This window comes from Phalacrocorax carbo, chromosome 6 (assembly GCF_963921805.1).
Source record: "Phalacrocorax carbo chromosome 6, bPhaCar2.1, whole genome shotgun sequence".
NCBI classification, from domain to species: Eukaryota; Metazoa; Chordata; class Aves; order Suliformes; family Phalacrocoracidae; genus Phalacrocorax; species Phalacrocorax carbo.
In genome coordinates this window covers 16,901,744-16,925,659 of record NC_087518.1, presented here as the reverse complement: position 1 = coordinate 16,925,659, position 23,916 = coordinate 16,901,744, and the positions used below count along the sequence as shown (strand labels likewise).

At 38.9% G+C, this 23,916-nt stretch overlaps 1 protein-coding gene across 2 annotated transcripts in view; it reads right to left on the bottom strand.

The window, feature by feature from the left end:
- Positions 1-21,173, bottom strand: part of DCP1A (decapping mRNA 1A) — a 38,556-nt gene extending 17,383 nt beyond the window's left edge. The window contains exons 1-5 of one of the 2 annotated variants that reach the window (XM_064453895.1): positions 20,946-21,173; positions 19,904-19,944; positions 18,125-18,252; positions 9,015-9,081; positions 2,220-2,358 (exon numbers count right to left, since the gene is read on the bottom strand). In XM_064453895.1, the coding sequence (XP_064309965.1) occupies positions 2,220-2,358; positions 9,015-9,081; positions 18,125-18,252; positions 19,904-19,944; positions 20,946-21,080 (510 nt within the window). In that variant the 5' untranslated portion in view covers positions 21,081-21,173. The remainder of the gene's footprint in view (positions 1-2,219; positions 2,359-9,014; positions 9,082-18,124; positions 18,253-19,903; positions 19,945-20,945) is intronic. The other variant, XM_064453894.1, reaches the window with a different exon arrangement.
- Positions 21,174-23,916: the final 2,743 nt, after the last annotated feature.

The following is a 23,916-nucleotide window of genomic DNA, read 5'->3' as shown; positions in this document are numbered from 1 at the left end:
AAGAGGAAGAAAAGCTTCATCACACCTCAAGAGGGCACTTCCAAAACAGTGAGTTCTTGTGGTGCGTGTTTTCTTTTTGATTGTTGTTGGGGTTTTTCCCCTTCCCAAAAGCCTTCAATTTCTTCAAATCCATCTCAATTGATACAACACAGAAAGATGAGTCATTCAGGTTTTGATGCTTCTTTCTGTGATCTCACAAAAGCTGCTACTTCTACAATGCTGGCCTTCGTACAAAGACACCTTCTCCCCAAACAGCATTGATGCTCAAAGAATCAGAAGAAATTAATTTTTTTCTTAATCTGTATTTAAAGTGTTCAAAAAACACATTACTGTTTTTCAGAAACTAGGATCTAGCCTGGGTCAACTATATTGTCTGGTTCGTCACATTCACCTGCCCTCAGTCTATGTCAGAAAGTGACAAGTTCAGTTGGCTCATACCAGGCTTAATCCATGTGTTTGTTCTTTTCTTCTCATCCCACATTGTACTGTAACAATCTAGAATCCTACAAAGACTCAAATCCCGAGTATTCAAAGGAACTCTGCTGTGACCTATTGCAAAAGCAAGTTCTGGAAGGAATCAAGCGCTCTAGGGCTGTGCTAACTCTTTTCCAAACAACAAAAACCATACCACAGTTCTGCAATGTTATAGTCACACATTACTATTACACATTCTTGTATCATTATACTCAGGAAGAGGCATGTTCAGAATCTTTGTTTCCTTTTTTTGGATCTCCCACGTATTACCCTTGTATTCCTCCTGCATGTATGAATTTGGTCCTCAGGACTATATAAAGTAATTATTTTCTACAAGAACTAATATTCTCATTCATTATGTAAACTTGTGAATTTAGCACTGGCAAAAGATACCAGATTCGCCCTCTGAAATAAATTAATTTATTAAATGGATAGACACACAGCAGACAAGTAGTAAACTGGGGAACAGAAGGATAGCAGAAAAGTATTGTTATACTTAGTCTACAGCTACTGAAAATATGCTTCACAGAATCTACAAATGTACTGAATGACTCAATCTCTAATCCTACAAGCGTTCTTTTGAGACTAAGAGACAGACACTGTTGAGTATTATTTTTATTTGCTATTTCCAGAGACAAATTTTTTCACAGCAGTAGAAATCGTTGTAAAATGGGTCTATGAAGCTACATTTCAAGCTGGATCACATGATCAGTATTCAACCTATCTTGCCTGAAATCAGAGACTGTTTTCCAGTAAAGTGTTCTTGAGGGAGGGAACAAGACATCGGTCTGAAAACAAGGTTACTGAAACAATGGCAGAGAATACCTGCTCTTTAAACAAACCACAGCTAATGTGTAAAAAAACTAGTTTCCAGGTAGGCTTTCTTGAAAATGAAAAATAATGAAAAAGTAGGCAAAAAGTTGCCCACTAAGGTAATAATTACAGAAATAAAACCTATGTATTCATGCAACATGTAAATACCACACTGTTTTAAAATATTAAGTTTTTCCCACAGTACCACTTCTCTCTAAGTCATTGTACATCTGGTGCTTGTATCACAGACACGGGATAGATAGTTCACAAAGTTTCTGGGCTTCCACTATATTATTCAACATGCCAAAGCATTTTAGTGTGCAGTTCAATGAATGCTGTTGGTTATGGCATGAATCATAGCGGATCTCCTCTACCGAGGAAAAAACTGAAAAACCAAAGTATCAGCCACTCTAAGGAGTACAGACAATAACAGAACTTCAAGATCACAAAACCAGATATGTTCAGCGATATGTTCTTCTACAGTGTTACATATATACCTATTTTTTCATGTTTCCTTTGACAATGATCTCACAAAACAAGACAGTAGGTGAGTACTGAGATTAAGCAGCCCATACACCTATTTTAGTAAAAGATTTTTTTGTGTCTGCATCTCCAGGTATCTGTTTTTAAAATTGTACTTTTTGCCCCCAGAAGGTAGCAATTCAAACAGAAGTATATACAGACCCATTAAATTATGGATTAAGTGCACTACTTTGCAATTTTGGGTTTGAGTATCTTGCCCAGGACAATTTAGTATATCAGAATTATTCTCTGTGATCTCCCTTTTAGAAACCACAGGGCATGCTATTTCAGTGGACTCCACATGATGTCCTGGGCCCCTTATTCAGAAGTAGTGGTGTTTTTATTTGTTCATAAGGTGGGGGGCGGGGGAAAAGACAGGAAATAAAAAGAAAAAGGGGACATTCCCTTACTCGTTCATATTCATCCTTGGCTTTACTAAGCATTTCCAGGATGTCAATGGGCCTGTTTTCATTGCAGCCATTGGTTCTACTGGGACTTTTTCTGTCCTGGGAAACTTGCTGTGATCGTTGAGCTTCTTGTTCTACCACTCTGTAACAGGAAAGAAGAAATAGTTTTAAAAATTTTATCTGGAGTTAACATCTTGCAAAAAGCAGTAAAAAAAAATGTACTCCCGGCACATTAACACATTTTGGTCTGGCTGTATAAAAACCTAACACATAGTTGGCCAAATTTACACAAGTTTTTGAGGTTTATACAAGTCAAAATGTCAAATGGTCTGTATGATTTATCTCCAGTCCAGACAGCACTGGTCTGTTTCTCAAAAAGTTTGCCTCCAGTAAATAATACTTCTGTAAAACCGTCATATTTAGACATTCTTAGAGTAAAATATGTGGTCATTCAAGCACACCTTATACAAAGAGCACATATACCATAGACTGAGTAAAATACATATTTTTACTCTTTACTTCCTAACATGCTTTTTTTTTTCCCCATATTTAGCCAAATCAAGCTATGATATTCAACAAAATCAATTACAAAACAGATCTGATTTAGGATGAAGCCTACCATTATACAGCAAAATGAAGACACTGGGAAGGAAGAGAGCCGGCTCATACCAGATGTCTCTGGAGTCAGTCTGCAAGGAGGCTTAGAGCAAGCTAACCTTACTCCCCCCTTATGGCTCCGGAAAAAAAGGCAAACCATTTTCTTCTCTAGCTGCCCTGTAGTCATTCCAATTACCTGCAGGTCTATAACATGTCTTTTCCTCTGGCCTTTGGTGCCTACGGTTCATTCACCACTTCTACTCCACCCTTACCTGCCTCAAGTAGCAGAAAATTTCAGTTTATAAGATGGTTAAGATATGCAAGATGATGATGTCACCTGGTACATTTTGTTAATAAAAATAAAGACAGCATATATTTCTACTCCTAATCCATACGCAGTTCACAAGATATACATGGCTGTGCAACACACTAAGGCTTATCCTCTTGAAATAAACACACATCAGCCTGTAATCCCTTCTTTTTTTAAGCCTGCATTAATCAAATATGTTAAGAAAAAACAAGCACTGTAAACAGGGCAGAGCTTTGGAGCTGGCACATCACTTGAGAACTCTCATGCTGTGGAACTGATGGCTGATGGGGAAGCCAAAAGGTGCCATCATAACAATCACAGAAAGTGCCAATCATTCCAAACTGACCCAGTTTCTTTGGGTCGGTTAGGATTCAGGAGTAACTCTAAATTTTATATACTTATATGCACCTCTGTGTTGCCATTTCTGAGGAAAAAAATAGTTCAAGTCTTGGAAGTTTCTTCCCAGTTTTCTAGCAACCGAGCCTCTTCACTTCACTACAGTTCAGCTGTATTTATTTGAAGAAGGGTTAGATTCGGCTTTTAACAACTCAATGCTTTCAAAATTACTTTGAAAATTTTTAATCACACGAGCTGCTTATTTCACCACCTTCTCATTATTAGTACAGCCTTCTGTTTGTAAGCAAGCATTCACCTACAAACATAACTCAGAATAGGAAACCCAGTCTCCACTCTGGCAGTTTCTAAGAACTGCAGTATGTGCTCATTTGGATGAAGCAGCTCAATACTGTGCAAATGTTTCTATAGTGACACCCTGAGAGAACATTTTGTTCTAGCACCCCACACGGTCATACAGTCCTGACTTAGGACTTGTCTAAACTCAACTCAAACTAGGGATGAGAAAGAGCAAGGTAAGAGAACCAGAATGCTTTGCTGAGATTTTAAGTGCCAGCAAAAATGTATCTGAAAAAATAAATACTTCAGTTAAAGGGAAAATTCCAGACAGATGAACCCATGCGTGTGCTGCGTGACAGGTGAACCGAAGGCTTCAGTCTTGAGACCCTCCTTCTGGTCTTAACTAGTTGGTCCAGAAGGTTTCAAAAAAACGTCTTCCCATTAAAATAGTACTAATCGGTCTCATAGCAAAACATCTTCAAGTAGTATGCTCATTTCACAGAAAAGTTTCACAAAGATTTCTGAAAAAAAATTTTATAATATTTTCCTATTGCCCTTATGAAATATTTGTTACCTTTAAACTTTATTTTTTTTTTTAAGAATAACAATTAAATTATCTTCTCATGTAGCTAATTGTCTAATAGCTCTTCCTCCCATCTTCTGTCTTGCGCAGGTTACCTTCAGATGGTGGTGATGGGGTAACTGTGCAAACAGTATGCTCCCAAAATTTTCTGAGATACTCTCCCATTTCTAGCTTGTTGCCTGTACCTCAGAAGCCAGTTTGAGTCCGACTGCTGAAACAGGGTAAAACAAGCCTATAAATTAATCTAATAATAATTCCCCCTACAAATTTACATGTCAGAATGCAACAGTTTCACAAAGATTTTAAAAACCCTAGTTTCTGTTCTACTTCTAGAAAACTCATCCCTCATAAACAATCACCTTGACTTAACTTGACCCAAATGAATTCCTTCTAAAGTCAGCACTTTGATGACTTCCATAATTTTTTTCATTTCAGAAAAGTCTACAGTTATTTTTTTAAAAAACAAAAAAGTTCTGTAGATCAAATACCTTTGCTGGGGGAAAAAAGTCAACTAACGCAAATCTGTACATTGAGCATGCTGTGTGTGCAATCCAGGATTAAGTCTTTTTTAAGCAAGGCCTGCTCTTTTTTTCCATTATATCAGATAGTAGAAGAGGCACACATTCCTTCAGGGACACAGTAGCTGCTGTGACAGTCTGCTTAAGAATATCTGCAGTTATAGCATTGAAAACATACCTGGCACAACCTCACAGAAGTGGGGGTGAGGAGCAGGGAGAAAGAATGTGAGAAGTCTGTGATTACAAAGCCCACAAACACTAATTTACTTTTCTTTTGAAAGATAAGCCACCAAAATATAAATGGTCTGCAATCTTGTTAACTCAGTCTGGCACAATAAGGTCAAGTCAAACAGCAGGAAAGAGAATGCAAATCTCCTTGAAACCTTTTATGGTTATGTTTTTGAAGCTATGAGGTACTATAAAAGCAGTACTCTTTCCTATCAGTGATACAAAAAAACCTCCACCTAAATGAAAGGGTGCCAATCCAAATTTCCACCCAAGACAAAAACAAAAACTGTGGAACAAAATTAATACTCTTGGAAGACAATGTAAATATTTATTTCAAAATATACTGAACTAAGCCTGATGGAGCCTGCTACCATGCGCTGAAAAACAGTTTTCCTTCTCTAAGATGCATTTTATTTTTTAAATGAAAAAGTATGTTTTAAGTTTTCCTAAATACATCTTCATCCCAGGATGAAATAATTCCTACAGTTTCAGCCTCCTTGTAGAGAAGCACACAGAAGCATCAGCATTTTTACTTTTCTTCTAACTGCCTTCTACCCATTTTGGGGGAGAGAAAGCTTGGTATTTGTGGAAATGGATGTCAGCAAAATAGTATCAGTCCGCTTTTCATCAAGTTTGTAACAACCACCTCAGGAGTGCAGCTTTTCCATCCTACAGTAACATGCAACTAGAATGTCTTCATCTCACTTTCTCCAATATGAATCTTTACATAATCAGAAGCTATAAGGCATGTGGTACCAAATGAAGTGTGATTTCATTCTACAGTGCTTTTTCAACAAATAAAAGTAAATATACTTACACTAAGTACCTTTCTAAGTATAAAAACGGCTTCTGCAAATACTTTTGTTACCCCCAAACCAATACACAATTTTAAAGGAAAAAGAACTGAAAGTATTCAGACATCCCAAAATCTACTAATGAAGAAAGGTGTTATGAAGAAAAGCACTCAGATAATACAAGACTTATTACTAGAAGTCCTTAGGCTAGCAAAGATCACTTATACCTTCTTCTACCAAGCTAATGGCAACAAAGACCAAAAATCATACTAAAGTGGGGTCCTAGCCAGCTCAGCAAAATGTAACTGTCTGTATTCTGTCAATATCAAATCAATAAATTTATGTACACATTTGATTTCTCTAGTTTCACTTGCATAAGTCTCAAGTGACAAAGCTCAATATATGTTCCCAGAAGTCTGCTTCCTGCATTAACTCTAATTTCAGTTTCAAAGATACTTTTAATCCAAAAATCTTTCCAACACCTACCATAAAAATTTCCAACATTTAAAAAATACACCTCAGCTTCTTGACCTTCCAAAATAGTTTGTCATTTCAGAAGCTTTCCTGGGTGCTGAGGTGCTACAATTACAAGAGCACGTGAGTATCTGCACCATAAACAGGGGCAGAGCAATAATGCCAACTTTGGTACTTCTGCCTCTGTGTTAATAAAGCTGCAATACAGGCATCAGGTGCCCAAGAAAAGGCAGGCTACAGTAGTTTAAAAAGGAGATAACCATGAAGCTTAGATTATTGCCAGAATGACTTTAAATGAACCTACTGCATTACTGTTATTTCCAGATGATTACAGAATCCAGCAAAAATGGTAGATATGTTTTATGGACTGCTGAGCCATGGCTAGACTGGTCTGTTACCTGATATCACTTTTAAAGATCCTTGAAGTATCTGTAGTCCATGATCCGTGCTATAGAGACTAGACTAGTTTAACACCAAACTCAGGTTTTGCTACATGACACTTAGATCTTCAGTGTAGCTATGCATGACAGAATAAGAATATGGTAGAGTTTGAAGGGTTCAGCTCTTCCCCCCACTGCAAACATTATTCATGGTTTTAAATTAAAAAGGTGCATTAAAAAGAGAAAACATTGCCCTTCTGATGCCATTTATAATGTGGAGAGACAACAGACATTTTATTTGTCTTGATAATTTCTGAGTATCAGTTTCACACAAATGTTTTCCATTAATCCTTATAATTAATCCTTATATTTGGACAAGCCAAATAACAGCAAAAAGTTCACACGGCTGCTGACAAAAAAAAAAAGAAAAAAGGGAGTGGGAAATGGGAACTGTACAGGGTTATCAGGATGAAAGAAAAGAAAAAAAGGAATTTAGAAGGAGACGTTGATATCAAAGTCTGTCATTTGTGTTGCCTTACACTGCTTCTGTGGGGAAAAGTCAAAATAACCCAAAGCAAAAACCCCAGAACAAGAAACTAGAATTCAGCTTAAAATGTCTACACTATGACTAGTTCCTGTATAATTAAGTTTTGCCAGTCTTCAAGATGTTCTGACTGGCTGAACATGAGCCAGCAGTGTGCCCAGGCAGCCAAGAAGGCCAATGGCATCCTGGCTTGTATCAGGAATAGTGTGGCCAGCAGGAGCAGGGAGGTGATTGTGCCCCTGTACTCGGCACTGGTGAGGCCGCAGCTCGAGTACTGTGTTCAGGTTTGGGCCCCTCACTACAAGAAGGGCACTGAGTTGCTGGAGCGTGTCCAGAGGAGGGCAGTGAAGTTGGTGAAGGGCCTCGAAAACAAGTGTTATGAGGAGCGGCTGAGGGAGCTGGGGTTGTTTAGCCTGGAGAAGAGGAGGCTGAGCGGAGACCTTAACGATTCCAACCTTAACGATTCTATGATTCTATGACCTGCACGACATGACATGCTGGTTAAGGCATGCAATGGAAAAGAAAGGTGAGGGAAGTAGAGTGTGATGGTGGAAAAAAGCAAAGCAGAGAGCAAGGGATGAGAAGATATCCTGCGCAGTACATTTGCGTTTTGCAATTTTGCATTTTTGCTAGTGTAACTACCCTGTCACTCACTTCAAGCTCCTTCCTTTCATAAGAACAGCGAAGATTTGCTTAATTCAGTTCTCATGCTTTTCGATTAGTAAAAAGTCTTGGCCTAATCTGCAAGGCACCTCACCTGAAGGAGCAGAAAGGCGCAAAAATAGCCTCCAGTCACAACATTTTAAAGACTTTATGCCATGTTGCCAACTCAACCAGTTCCAGCCTTCTTTGTCTTCTGTTGTTCACACGACCTTCTGTAATCTGGTCTGAAGCCCTCCTCAGCTGTGGCAGTGCAACCACCTACAGTACAGATACACTAACCGCATTGCTACAGTAATAGCAGCTAAAACAAACAAAACCACTTTCTTGCAAATGCAGTCTTTTAAGGTTTCTTTAAATCGAGATCATTTCAGAAATTCTACTGCATGATCTCTCCAGAAGCCTTTGGAACTACAAAATAAGAGCAAGTGACATGGCAGCTTTATAAACCAACTTTATCTCCAAAGGGGGGAAAAAAAGAATAGGAAAAACCTCCAAACAAACAAATGAAAAGGTTCAAACAATCCAGAAATTAGCAACAACAAGTTCCTATTATTTCACAGTTTTGCTTACCCTCCTAACACCACTTTAATCCTATAAGATTCCATCTACTTCTCCCATTATTCTCCAATCTCTTTACTTTAGTCAGGAATAATAACTAAACCCTAAAAAACCCACCAAAAAAAACCCCCACAAACAAAACCCATCACCAAACAAACCACAAAACCAACGAAAAAAATGGCTATCATTTATCTGATTACAGTTTCTGCGTCAGAGGATCTTTTGCCAGCATCCCTACACAAAATATAATAAACAGTGTTTATACCTCCTTTCTTTGGAGATGCCAACTAATACATCAACTGATTATTTTACCACAACTGAAAATTTTAATGCTGTAGTTTTTTTAGAAAATAAAACCAACATTTTGATTACCAAAACCAAAAAAAAGGTACCAGCCTGAATGTGGTATTTCTCCACTTAAGGAGAGTGAGAAAAACCCAAACACGTTTAATAGGTTCAATTATTTCTTCTGTATTGCATAAAAGAACTACAGAATAATAAGACCACAGTACTTACTTAGCCATGAGTTTTGCTATTCGATGACAGTCATTCTTGTCGTAAAACCAGATACTGTAAATTGACACTTGAAAATAAGAAAAAGAGGCTAATGTAAGACAAAGGTTTGAAGAAAATAAAAAGAAATCAAATCAATAGGAAAAAAGCAAAAAAACCCCAGAACTCCATTAGATCCACAGCATATGAATTATCATCAATTTCTACTCAAATATTCTGTGTGTGACCGACTGCTATTTATAAAGTATTCAGAAATAGGACATGTGCAAAACACACAACTTAAGTCAGATTAAATGCAAGAACTACAAAATGTTGATACTGTTTGTAAATAAAAGTGGCAGGAAAATGGAAGTTTTAACTACCAGATGCTTTCTTACTACAATTGCAACCTTCTGTTTTGAATTACTGGCTTCACCACTTAAATTAGGCTAAAGAATATAAATATATTTTTAAACACTTGCTTTTAAATTTGTAAATTTCTGAAGCTCAACAAAAAAAATAAAATTTGAATTACAGTATGACAGTTCAGACAGACACTCTCTGGAAGGTTCCCTCTCCAAATTCTTTTTGTAAGAGAAGTAACTGTATAGGAAGGAAGCTGTTCCAAAGCTCCAATCATACTGTTCCGTTCATGGAGCAGCTTAAAACTAGATTCATATTGAACCCTACTCTTTGAAGGTATTGAGGGCAAAGCAACGAGGGCAAAAGGGTTCCAGCTCAGCAAGACACGAAGCCACATTCTGGCTTTCAGAGTAAGTAAAATTCCATTGAAAACTGGCAGAGTTAGAGCCTGATCACTGAGCTGAAAGATACTCCATCAGAGGGAGAAACTTTTTCAGTAGTGCCGGTACTAATAGTATCTTCATCAGCAATCTCACATCAAAGAGGCCATTTTTACCCACACACATACTCATCTCCTCACTGTCCCCACAGCTGTGCCAACAGAAGTTTGCCGAACTCTTCAGAATTGTATTTAATCCAACCCACAAAGCAGGTGTTTTAAATCTTGGTTTACCTATTAAGTTTGGCAGTGCATAGTGTGCAAGCACATCAAAGGCAATTGGACACTTTACATACATTACCATTAAAATATTTTCATTACTGAAAAGACACTTTTAGCCTTTTAAAACTCATCTTTATACTGCAGTTCATGCCGATATTTTTAGTCATGTTTTTGTAATCAGTTAGTGATTTCAACTAAGTGAAGTAATATTTTAAAGAAAAAAACCAAACAAACAAAAAAACCAAACCCAAAAATCCAATCCAACACAAGCGTTTCTAGCCAGATAGATTTTTATTTCCAATGGAGATCCCCCCTTTTTTTCCTCCTCCTCGAAACAGTCAAAAATCTCAACCAAAGCCCACTCAAAGTTATTTCAAGCCTTGCCAAAGAGGGCCATTATTTACCAAACTTTCTTCTAGACCTGCAGTTATCCTAAGCTTACTGTGTTGGACCAAAACCCTCATAAAGTCATGCCCACACCTCATTTCTACAACAATATCTTAAGACAAAATGAAGTTCTACTTTTCTTTTTTAAAAAATTTTATTACATAAAAGCTATATTCATTTGGGTATTTGTTCCTTTAGAAGTTACAGCCTAAGTAACAGACAACAAAGCTTTTCAAGTAATAAACAAAGAAATCAATATAGCACAATTTAAGGTACTTCCTTCTTACAAAAGACATAAGCCAATAAAAAAATCTCATACTTGTAGCCAATGCTTATGAAATTTTTAATATTTACAGTTTAATACAACTGGATTGTCTACTGTATAGAAACCTGAAAGTTTTTCCAGGTTGAGCTACTTATCTAGTCATGTAGCATATCCTAACACTAAAAAAAGCTCTTTCCCTTCCCTGACTTAATTATCAGACAAACTGCCAAGGGAAGAAAGCTTCTTCAAAAGCATACTTGCTGAAGAAATGAAGATAAGGAACTATAATGATATCTTAATGGGAGAAATGATAAAAGTCACACTCAATTCTCCCAGAAACAGGCCTACACAAGGCCAGAAGTAGATCCAAATCTCAGTTTGGTGTACAGAGCATCAGGCTTTTTTCCACTTTGTGCTACTGGCAAGCAGTCATAGGGAGACACTGCAAAACATTAACAATATTACAAAGATGTAAAGCAGATTATGAACAAGTAAACTTGGGCATTCACTTAGATATGGTCCAACAGATATTATATTCCAACATATGGCTGGAATGTTTACCCTCCTCTTTTCAAAAGAGGACTCATTTGTACTATCAGCTCAGCTCCCTTGCCCTAGAGTATGTGTGCCCCCCAACTGCATTACTGCATTTGATATACTTACACACACGCAGCTTGAGCTATGAACATCCTTTTATTAAAAACAGAGCTGGTACTTACCAGTTCTTTTCAAATCTGCGCTCTTTTTACTGCACCCAGCATGAACATTAGCTGAATGTTCATATGTCTAATGGCATATCTTTCTACTGCAGCTCTTTTAAGAGTTTCATCCGACGGACACCACTAAATTGACTTATTTTTCCATCTAGTTCAACACTTTCCATCCAGCTTTTCTACACTGAATGCTGGGCAGCATCTTTAGTAATCAAGTAGAAGCAGTTTGTAATCATCATCAGCAGTATCTTTCAGTTGGATTCACACTATATCTTGACACACATGAAGTCAGGAGTAACCCATATCACAGACAAATCAGATCTCATTAAATGAAAAGAAGTCATCAATTACCTTCATCTCCATTCTTCTTTAACTTATATCAATTTTATTAGAAGCACTGACCCACAAATATTTATCAAAACATGTAACACTCAACTTCTCTACAAACTTGACTGGATCAATCATTAAAACTTGACTGAAATTGCTATGGGAAAACAAAGAGATTTTGAGAAAACAAAAGCATTATGGAAGTCTTCCTACTCAAGCCTAACAGCTGGATGACACCAAAAGGAAGGTCTTGGTCTCTTCTACATTGTGCTACCATTGCTTCATGGGGCAGTCAGCTTACTGTTCCAACGTGGCGCAGTTAGCAGGTGTGAATTCGGAGTGGCAATAGCAAAGTGGCACCACGAGACAGAGGTCTCACTCTCTGGCAGCGTAAAATGAAGTTGCACCCCAAAGCTGTAGTTTTACTTCAGTTCTCATTTTAAGTAAGCAGAAAGCAGCAGTGTCACCACCCTTACATTCCCACAACTTTGCCATTAACTCATCCTACCCCAATCTACCTCTCCCTTATGTCACCTGGACACATTTTAGTCCAGACCAGTTCCTTATAGAATCATAAAGGTTGGAAAAGACCTCTAACATCCTTGATACTGTTTGCACTTCAGCTTCACAAACATGCCATCTAGCACAAAAGAGTGGGCAGAAACTGTACACAGCACAGTAAGGCAAAACTGTTAAAGCATTCAAGAAACTGTAGCCTGAGAATGCTGTGCCAGAAGAATCGTACATGGGACTCATTAGCACTTCCAGTTTCAGAGGTTCCAGACAGTATCACTCTCTTGCCTTCAGCAGTTCAGCTGTTTGTGCAGATATAGCTTCATCTCATTCAAAAAAATTATCTGTTTAAAAGTTACCTTATCTAGTTGGAAGAACTGAGAAAAGAGAGAGAAAAGTTTCATTTTACAGTTCCAATTTAGATGTTGCTATACAATGAAGCAGAACAACTGGACGTGGAAGACAGTAACCTTTCAAGCTCTCTTGGGAAAGAAAGGGCTTGTCTTTCAAAACCCATCCTATAAGGTATTCATGGAAATCAACTTAAATTGATCTCACTCCCATAAAGAAAAGCACATATACGCATCATTTGCATATCGTATATGCATCATTTTACACTTCAAATAGAGTTTAAGGCAAAAGCACATAAAGCAATCTCAAAGCTTATTTCTTCCAGTAGCAAGGTTAGCTGAAACGCCACCTCTCTTCGGTCAACCTGCTTTAATATCTTCTTCACTGAGATTCTTCATTAACTATTCATATTGTCCTCAATTTAAATATTAGCCTGCCACATAGACCTACAAATCATTAGAATTAATTTTAAAAGTCCCTTGCTTTCTTATTGTTTTGAATATCAAAGGCCATTTCACACATACAGTTCACAGCACAATCCCACAAGGAGTTGCACTGGAGTAATTCAACAGATAGCAAACAGCATCCAAGATCAGGAACACTTTAACAGTCTGCCCTCTGACAATGTATAGTGTGCAATGAGAGGCATTATTACTTTGCAACACCTAACCAGAGTGGAAAACCCCTTCCAGTTAGAGTGCCGTCTTTTAGGTCAAACGAAATATTTTTAGAACTACTTAACAGCTTTCAATGGTTCCTCCCCTCCCCCTAGCTTGCATCGCTTCTCCTGCTATAAAGGTATCAAGAACTGGCTCCTTCCTTATCTCAGACTAAACCACTGGGTCAATGCGCTTGGTGAAGAGCCATTCTGCTTGCGCAATCACAGAGATGTTATACTTAATGCATTGCCAACCAGGAACAAAGGTGATAATGAGTGACTCTCCTTACCAGTAAGGATGTCCTGTTTTGAAACTAGTCAGGAGCTCTTTCAAAGCATTTTGAAAGCCATCTGACATAATGCAACTTATTTTGCTTTTGCTGTTCTGAATACAAGTTTGTTTTATTAATGATAATAAAACAAGCCCAGAAGACAGCACTTTGTAACCAAGTTCTCCACTTAAATGTATCAACCTCTCCAAAATCCATTATTTTTGTTTTACTAACTCTTACCCTTGGACAGGAATAAGAAGCAAGCGAGAAAAAAACCCACACGAAACGAGGACCATTTATTTTACTACCCAAGTTTTATGCTTAACATCTGTCTTTTCAGCACCATGGAAATCAATCTGCCTGACCTTCCAAGTGAACTAGCTTGGATTAAAAAGCCTTTTAATCAAGACCAACATTACCGATACAGAGGGAAAGTCATAAACGAAAAAGACTTAGAAGAATACTTCTTGAAGGCTTTAAGAGGTAAGTTAGCCATTGCTTAAAACTTTGACTGATTTTCCTCTATTATTAAGCAAACTATCAACTAACAGCTCCAAATTCTCACATTAGAAATTGAAAGAAAGTACTGAACTTTCAGATTGGACTATTACTAGTTATTGCAGAACTGTATGCATTTTTTTAAACAGCTTAACATACTTTTCACAAAATACAGACAAGAGGAAACAAGCTTAGGTTCATTAAAAAAATAGGTCAATGGGATTCAGTACTTCATGAACAAATACTCTGAATACTCTAAAGAACGTGCATGCCTCCAGAGGGAAAGCTAGACAAGGATCACACATACCCAGCAACACATATTCCAGATTAAGCCATAATAAATAGCACATTAAGTATGAAGTATAATCTAAAAAATTTCTCCCTTTTAAAAGGAAATATAAATTAAAAATATGTTACACTAAGCCAAACAATTTCTCTTCATTTTGGCAATTTCTTCATTTGTTCACATTGAGATATTTGCTTTAATTCTCTCTAACAATGAAAAGCAAAAAAACCCTTTTTTTTTTTTCTTTTTCTATTTACCACTGTAGCCGGGATAACGTCTCACAGCTTCTTAGTCACACCCCCTGTTATTTTTCCATTAGGATCTGATGCCTCATGAATAAATACTGTAAGTTTTCGGGCAGCATTATAAACAACTTTCAAAGTAGACAAGTTTGTTTTCTCAAACTTTTGGGTTTAAGCATTATTTTGGGGCTTCAGCTGTATTATGTAGCTAGAATGATTTTGAGAAAAATTCTGGAGTTGAGAAAGATTTCCCCATTAACAGCTAAAAAATTGAAAAGGCGGGGGGGAAGAAAGCCTCTACATGTCTTACATCTAACCAGAATAACAAATAATAAATTGACCCAGATGTCTCCATTTCACTCAGTGAAAGCTACAAAAGGCAGATACAAGAAAGTTACTGTATCAATTGGTCTATTCTCCTTCCCGAATACCCATGAAAGACTCATTCATATCCCATCCTGCAAAAACAGGGGGAACTGCCCCCCGCAACAACTATGAAAGATAAGTCAGGCTTCCTTTCTCATGAGAAAAGTGGCAATTACCTACTCTTGTATAGCCTGGTATACACAACAGACTTTGCCCTTATTATCGTCTTAAGTCAAGACACAATCCCAGAACAAAGTGAAAACATGAAGTTTATAAAACAGTAGTATCACATTCAGTTATAAAGATTGTTGACGTGGAACCTTCCCCAAATACATGGTGCCATAATTTTGCTTTGATCGTCTACTATCTCTACCATTCCCTGGGGAAGCATAAACCACGATTTGTCACTGATCCTGTTACAACCTAAATATACAGACACAAAATATGTTTGTCTCTGCCAAACAGCAGCACTAAAATATTATTTTAGGTTTTTATCAGCTAGTCTGAACCATTCCCCATCTGTAAGCGAAGGAAACAGAATCAACAGTTCAATCATTCAGCAATCTCAGCAGGACAACTTACTTTTAAGAGTTTCTAATTATCATAGTAGATTTGCTCAAGAACACAAAAATAACCACTCCACAAGAAACAGGGCTATTGCCACCACTCTGTATAAGAGATAGTTTCTCCTAGCACAGTCTAGCAGTCCATCCTCTTCCAGTCATTAAAGAATTTCAGAACTTCACATTAAGCCATTGGAGATACACATTACATTAACTGGCTTAAAACTCCTAATTGAATTAGTCCCCAAAATGCAAATGTTTTTCATGCGAGCAGGCAGCTGAGCAGAAGTGGACACCCTTCCGCATGAAAAGACCTTGGACAAGAATCCCCTAATCTACCCATACAAATAACATACATGGTGAAATTTGTCTGCAAATCCAAATCAATCTTGAATGTTTGGGTTTGGTTTTTTTTTTTTTTTTTTTAAGTTTCATGAATGCTGTGCAGATAGAGGCAAACAGCTTTAACACTGAACATTTAAATCACAGTTTGTTTTTTTTCTAACTAATTCAGGGGACAGAGGTCCGGAAATTTGGGAAACTGCATGTAAGAAAGAAAATCCACAACACAACAACTAAATGCAAAATATAAGGAATAAAAAGTGTAGATGCTGTTTTCTATGCTTTTAAGCTTGTATTTCAACAAAGCAAACACTAGCCGAGCACACAAAAACTGATCTGCTGGTTTTTTGTGGCACTTGGGGAAATAACTAATGACGTACTAACTACACTGCACATTTTCAATTTTCAATCAGTGTAGACTGTTTCTGGACATTGCTACCATGTTCTTCCAGGAGACAGGACAGGGTGACAAAATAAAGGATAGTTTTTGACCAGTCTTTTAAAATGACAAGGGGGGGAGAGATGCAAGAGGAAAAAAATACTCTTGATTACTTCAGGATGCAATTATTTCCCATACCAGTCTGTAATATTTTCCTTGCTCACCTTTGTATGAATTTCCTCCTTCCTCATACTTTTATATGTCACTTCTATCCTAACTCCCATGAGCCTCCTACAGATCTTACAGAATAGTATCCCATAGGAAAACGAGAATTTTTATCAGTGAGAGGAAGGCATATAATTAGCTTTAGAGGTTTCTAATGAACTCACACACAGCCTACCTTCTCTGATTGCTTCCTTTAAGTGATCCTCTAGTCACTCCCACTAGCATACACCATCGTAATTCCACAGCAGCTCCTGCTTCCTGATACCATCAGCAGTTCCAACAAACAAATGAATCAACTTCCTGCTTCTCTTATGACACCAATCTCACAACTGCAATTCTTTCCTCTACTGCCACCTGATCGGCCATCCTACTCCTACGACCATCACCTACAGCTCCTCTTCCTTCCAGACCGAGCAACCTGCTTAAACATCCAACTCAATGCAATATTTTTCCCCTCCCAATTTCTTGCCAGTAATTTACTTCCCTAATCTCCTAGGCTTCTCAACTTACTGAGAAGTTCTGACACTTTCACCCTGATAACACAGGAGGCTTGCTAAGACTATTGAACAGAAGAGACCACCTACCTTAAGCTGTTCTTTGTCATCATAATGGAATCTATCCTACTGCCCACAGATCCTAGAGGCTTTCCAAGGGGGAAACAGGAAGGGATTAACATTAGACTGTTCTTTTAGCTACACAGGAGCATAGCCAAAGCAGTGTTCCTATCTAATTCAAGGGGTCATTCTGGCAGGAAGAAGACATGGTGTTGAGGAAGTACTGTATCCTGACAGCACATAGGTTATCCGAGTAATTCCGTAAAGGGAACCTGTCACTAGACAGCAACAAACTAGTTTCAAGAACTTTTGTCTAGAAAAGAGGACATGAAATGATACCTTGGTATCAATCAGGAGGACCCTCTGCTCTGTGGGGTGCCTTTTATTTATCTACTTAACCTAATGTGAATTTCATATACACATATATTCCCTCTTTCTCTCTTTAAGGGCTACATAATTTACACTTTGAGCTCTTTGGAGTAGCAGGATTTTTAGCGTGTACCTAATTGGAACACAGTACACTGGGACTCTGAAGCTCAACTGATGACCCAGAACACTACTAGAATTCAAAAAGCAGCAAGAAGATACTGACTACTCTTTTACCACTCATCTCTATAATGACTATCCCAACACCCAGACTTGTTGGATACTAGATGCCAGGAAATTTAGTATAGACATCTATCTCCTGAGTCCAAAACCTGTTGTGGAGAAAGAAGCCTTCAACCTAGAGCTGAGCAGTTTTCTCAACTTCTTCAGGCAGCTACTGATTAATATTTGTTTTCTTGCTTGCAAAAGGGGAAGCCCTTATAACTTCTTGGTGTTAAATGCCTTCAAAATCTATCAATCTTCATTGTCCTTTCACAGTTTTTTATTAATGCTCTAGCACTGTGTATATGTTTAGATAAAACCTATTGGATCATTAATTAAAAAGAACAGAGCAATATTGAACTTTATTAGTATATCCTCTTTTTACTGAAAGCAGGTGGTCACCACAATATAACAGCACAGCTATTTAAGTAAATCTAGCATTGTAGACAGAAAACATCAGACATTTCTTTGGAACCTGCCCAGTTACATTATACTTGAAACAGACATCACAGTAATCAGAAGTGGTCTAGGTTATAGAACAGAACATGGAGTTTATATGGATTAAAGAAAGTTATACTCACAGCTAGCATTTCTGTAGAGAAGAAAAGGTTCATGGAGCTGAAACTCCAAATCTTTATTTACTGGTTCAACCAGGTTGTGCATGTTCAGTCGATTCACTATCGTAAAACCATGATAAGGAGAAGCTGACCTATTGGTTCAATGAAAACAACACCAAGGATTAATACCCTGATCTACATATACAATTTTCTGAAACAGAGTTACAAATTAATCTTCAAATCTCCATTGCTTTATTAGGTGAAGCTTTAGCACTCCTGAAGCTCTAAGAGTTGTTCTTCTGTGCCATTTCTCGTCATGCCAACTAATTTCAAGTTAAAACTACACTTACCTCAAAGCAGGATTAGCGTTAACATTACAGTTCTAGATTGCTAAACTGCTGCATCAAAGATATGCCTCAAAAAAATCTAGGGCAGGTCCAGGATTAAAATACAAGTGTACTCAATACTTCACATAAGATAGTTTTGAGACATTTTAGAATCTTTTATTGGCGGAGAAAAAACAAATCACTTACAGAGCAACATTTACATTACTGTAAATAGGTATGACAATATAAAAAGATGTTAGCTTAAATAACATGAAATACACTTAGAGGGGAAACATAAGCAGTAATTTCCTTCTACAGGCAAATTCTTTAAGTAAAGACTTAAGCCAGTGTCCTCAAAGTAGATATTATTCAGAACTGTATTGCTGAGTGAAAGAATTTTTATTATCTAGATTTTTGCTAGACACCAGGTGGAAAAATAAAACAGCAAGCAAGCAAGCACTGGAAGTTCCAGATAGTTTTAGATCTGTTTTGTCTTTACTGAATGATCAACAACAAAATCTGTTGACAGCTTCTAAGAAGGGGGAAAACAATCCTTACCATCATGAGTTAGTCTTTTAATGCACCTAACAAAACTTCTTTGAAATAATTGGATAGTCACACAGAAACTTTTTGCTTATTTGTTTGGTTGGCTTTCCTACACTAAGTATTTCCAAGCTTGGAGCTAAAGTAAAGTAGATGGGAACTGGTGACTAATACCCCTTCACAGTGCCAGGATAAAATATTGTAATAGCCTGTCTATGACGGTCTGTTTCGGGATGGGTTAAGTCTGCATTATTTATACTTCCTACATACATTTATTACATTGTTAGATTTTTTTCATGTTCCAGAAATTAAAAACTTAAGTCCGTGTTTGGTTTTATGTGCCAGTTCTCCTCCCCGCTCCCTTCCCCCATCCCATATAACCTGAAATTTCTTTCATGGTTTTGATGAGGACATCAAGCAGCCCCAAAACTATATGCTAGTAAAACCCCATCTTTTAGGCAACTTTGTCTGTTTACAGAAGTTTCTGCCATTTCCCAACAGTAAATTAGGACAGATTATTTAATTTCTCACATGTATTGTTTTCATAATCAACTTTATGGATTTTAGGAGAAAAAGAAAGACTCAGCAGTCTCAGACTGAGCAAACTCAATACATTAACAAATGCTATTGGAATAACAAAATTAGCTTGATAAACTAGGTTTTTCTGTGGGCACGTACCCAGCATTCATGAAGCTTTATGGTTTTTCAGCAGTATTTTTAGGTGCTTTTGACAGAGTTATTCATCTACATGCAGACTTTATTCTTTTCAAATGAGTATAATTACTTATTTGTCCATCTGTTAATGTCTATATGAGTTTACTGGGTGCAGTAAATCCAGTATGAAAGCTACACACATTAAGCTGAGTTTTTTTTTTCTTAAGGAAGGAAAATGACCCTACCACTCAAAAAAACACCCCCAAAACCAATCCCTTACCTTTTGTACACAAATAAGGTCCCTTCTATGTCGGTTTTCTCCTACAAAAGACAGTAATTGCATTTAAGGTATATGATTGTTCACACAGTTATGGAGCTTTCATACAGCATTTTAATAACCGAGACTTAGAATATCCTTATCTTCCCATGAAGTTTGACATCATAGGACTAAAAATATGATCTCTTATTTTCAGAAACCCCTTATTTTTGCTTAGTAAGATTAAGAAATTAAACCCATTTCCATAAGATTTTGTTTGCGCTATCAGTCTGCTGGTGTGATACACAGTATTCTACAACCTTCCTACGCTGAGCCTAACGGGTCAGAGCTGAACACCTTTTCACAACTCCATGTTTTCAATATGGACTACAGTCCATTATTCTGCAAATACTGGAAAGGTTGTCTTGTGCAGTGTTACTTAAAGGACAGCAATGCCAGCACAGCCAACAATAAAAGAATATAAGCATGGACCGTGGCTGAGCTTCATACTTCAGTTTTTAAAGCAACCTTTACCATGTGCTTGTGACTCGCCAGCACGGAGAGTCGAACGCAGCTCCAACGCTGCATATGACAACGTGAAGCTCCACGTACTTCCATTTTTATAGTTTTGTAATAGAACAGGCGGTCAAGCAAAAACCGCGTTTTAATGCGACGACGAATACCAACATTCCTCAAATCCCACTCTTCCTGAAGTAGGGCTCTGTTCAACACGCATGAGCAACAACAACAAATTAAAAAAAAAAAAAGTCAACGCGGCAACGACCACCAAAAGCAACAGAAACCCCGAGAGCCCCACAGCGGCCGCAGCCACCCCAAGTGGGTCAACGACGCCGAGCCCGCCGGGCTTCCTCCCCTCCCGCGGTACAAGCACCCCTCGAGGCCGGCACCCCACGGAGGGAAGGCTCCCAAACTCCAAACTTCCCCGCCACGGGCCAGCGGAGCCCCGGTCCCGCCGCGGCCGGCGGCCACGAACCCCCGACTGGGGCCCCGCCGCCACCGCCCAGCCCGGCCGTGGGGAGCGCCGGGCCCGCTCCTCCGCACTTACCCACTCGTTGGCCTTCGGGCTGAAGCTGTAAAGCGCTACTTGGCCAGTCACGTCGGCGATACTGGTGATGTAGGGGTCGTACTGCTTCAGGGCCGCCAGGCTAATCTCCTGCCCCGCTCTCCCGGCCGACTCCATCTTGGGGCCCGGCACCCGCTCGCGGCGCAGGGCAACAACCAGCCGCGCGGTGTCACCGGCGCACTCGTCCCCGCCGCCGGCCGGAACACCGAGCCCCGCGCCTGAGGTTCCGCCCGGCGGTTAGGCCCCTCCTTCCCCCTTCTCCTCCTGGGCTACGTCGCGGCAGCCGCTGGGCTCACCGGGGAGGTGGCAGGGGAGAGCTGGGCTATGGCGGGTCCCCAGGCGGAGCGGGCGGTGGGCGCTACGCCGGCTACACCTCCGCCGGCTGCGGGGCCTGGCCGAGCTCCGCCGTCGGAGCTGGCGCGGCCGAGTGGTGGCCGGTACGTTGCCGTGCTGCCAGGTGTCCGACCGCACCGTTGCCGCGCCCGGCCCCGCGGCGAGCTGCGCTCCTTCCCGCCGCCTGCCCGCCGCTTCAGCTGCCTGCAGCTCCCTGCGGGAGGTTTCCGTCAGACATGGTGCCGGTCGGGCTTGGCTCGTGCAACGCTGTGAGGAAAGGAGTTGTAGTGCTTTGCTGAAGAAGGGATCCTGTCAGCCGCCCTACCCGACTCCGCGCCCTGTACCCAGGCGCTTCGGCACGTTGTTGAGATTTTCAGTTCATAGAATCACAGAACCATAGAATGCCGTGAGTTGGAAGGGACCTGGAAAGATTACCGAGTCCAACTCCTGGCTCTGCACAGGACAACCCCAAATTCACCCCATGTCTCTGAGGGCGTTGTCCAAGGGCTTCTTGAGATGACTTAGAAGAAGTTGTTTCTCCACATTTGGACGTCATGAAGAGGAATAGCTTCTTCATTTCAATGGAACAGATTAAGCTAAAGATCTGTGTATGTTTACACTGTAAGAGGCCATTAATGTTATTATTTATTTACTGACATTAGTAATACAGTCTTCTGAGTTTACCGCAGGCTGGCATGTGAAGTGCGATGAGCCGGGTCACAGGCTGGAGGGATTATCTTCCAGTACTTTGTGGGTGATGCAGTTTGTTCACATGCTCGTTATCTGGTGTCTGAATATTTCACGCTCTGCAGCAGGATAGAGAATTTTCAATATTTTAAAAGAATTTTAGAATTAAATATTTTTCTCAGGTATGTTAAACATATCAACTGTCCTATGTAGTACATACTTAAGTTTGCTGGAACAAGAACAAGGTAACATGCAGTGCATGGAGCTTTGTTCCTACAGTTTTTTTAATCGTTAGTGAATTTTAGGAACAGGAAAGTAAGGAATATTTATTAGGACCAAGGCATGAATTAGTTCCAAGATAAGATCACTGAGATTCGACTGTCTTTGTAGCATTTTGTGCCATTTGACAGGAAAAAGCAGGATTGTAAATTTCTAAACAAAACCATGTTTGTGGCAAGCTTCTGCTAAGCTCAGTATTACCACAGGTTATGTTCGTCTCCATTGCAAGTGTACGTGCTTCTGATTTCAATACAGCTTTACAGTACAATCCCCTCCCACAATGGCAGGCATTTAATGCACAAGCTATAAGCAAGGATCCAGTAGCCCTGTGGTTCCATAAAAAGTCTTTCTGACAAGCAGTGGAAATACCAAGTTCCAGTATAATATAATTTTTTAAATTATAAAAGTAAAGCTTTTTGGAGAGAACATTATTTTACCTCTTTTGACGTCAAAACAGTTCTAGTATAAAGTGAAAAGACATTTCTTAGAAATAAATGCAATCCAGATACAAAACTGTATACTTCACTCCAGTAACTCACCCCTGAGTCCCAAGACCTAAGCATCAGTAAAAAATGAATAAAAATCATACAGAATGACTTAGAGCACCCTGAATCTCCCATCCCCTTCTAATGGTTTTGCCACAGGAGGGCCCAATCTAATCCATAAAATTAGGGTTTTCACTGGTTCTGCTAGTAAAGTACATAAAACTGTTTCCATCAAGCGCAAACAGTGACACATTTTGATGTCAAAACTACTTCAAGGTAAAATGTCTAGTTATTATTCAGTAATGCTCTATATTAGGAAAAGATAGTATGAGTAATTTAAAGTTTGAAAACAATCTTTTATGAAGAGACAATCAACATTCTAAGGGCTGAAATGAAACAGAAAGAAAATGATAAAAACTTTTTTAAGAGCTCATTTTAAATGTCGTCTTAAACATCTGCATCAAATCGCTCCTTTCTGCAAGATTACTGTAAAGCAAAGGTATCTTTCAAAGTAAAAATTATTGGCAGAAGAAAGCCTTCTGCTGTGTGAGATCTTCTCAAGTGTGAAAACTCCTTGGCTTCATCTTGAATTAAAAGTGAAACATGAGGAGCATCGATAAAAAAAAGAGAAGCGGTGGTTTCTGGTTATGAATTGTTTTCCTCCTTCATCTGCTAATTCCAGTTCTGCATTTTAGTGAATTTATTCTCCCTGCCCTTCTTCGCTGTTGTTGCCTTGGAATAAAATGTTTTATATCAGAAATGAGTATTACGGCCTGCCATCTGCTTCCTCAACCTTGAAGTACACCAAAATATATAGTATATTTAGACTCAAGCTGTGATCCTAGTGTAAATGGAAATGTTAGTTGTATCCATTCGGGCTTGTTCTCTGATTATTTTATATTGCAAATCTCTTTGTCCTCCCTGCAAGCTATGCAGCAGTTTCTGCTGAGGAAATACTCATCTGTCACTTTGTTCCTGATTCTTGTACTGAACCAGGCAGAAGTGGGATGGTGTACATAATGACCTTTTGATGTTTTCTCCGTGAGTGGGATGGATTCCATTTGTGTTTCAACAAATGAAGAAAACGTTATGTTCTATATTTCATTTATTCAGCTGAGTTTTTATAGGACAGGATATGATGATTTATTACCCTAAGTACTATTATCTGC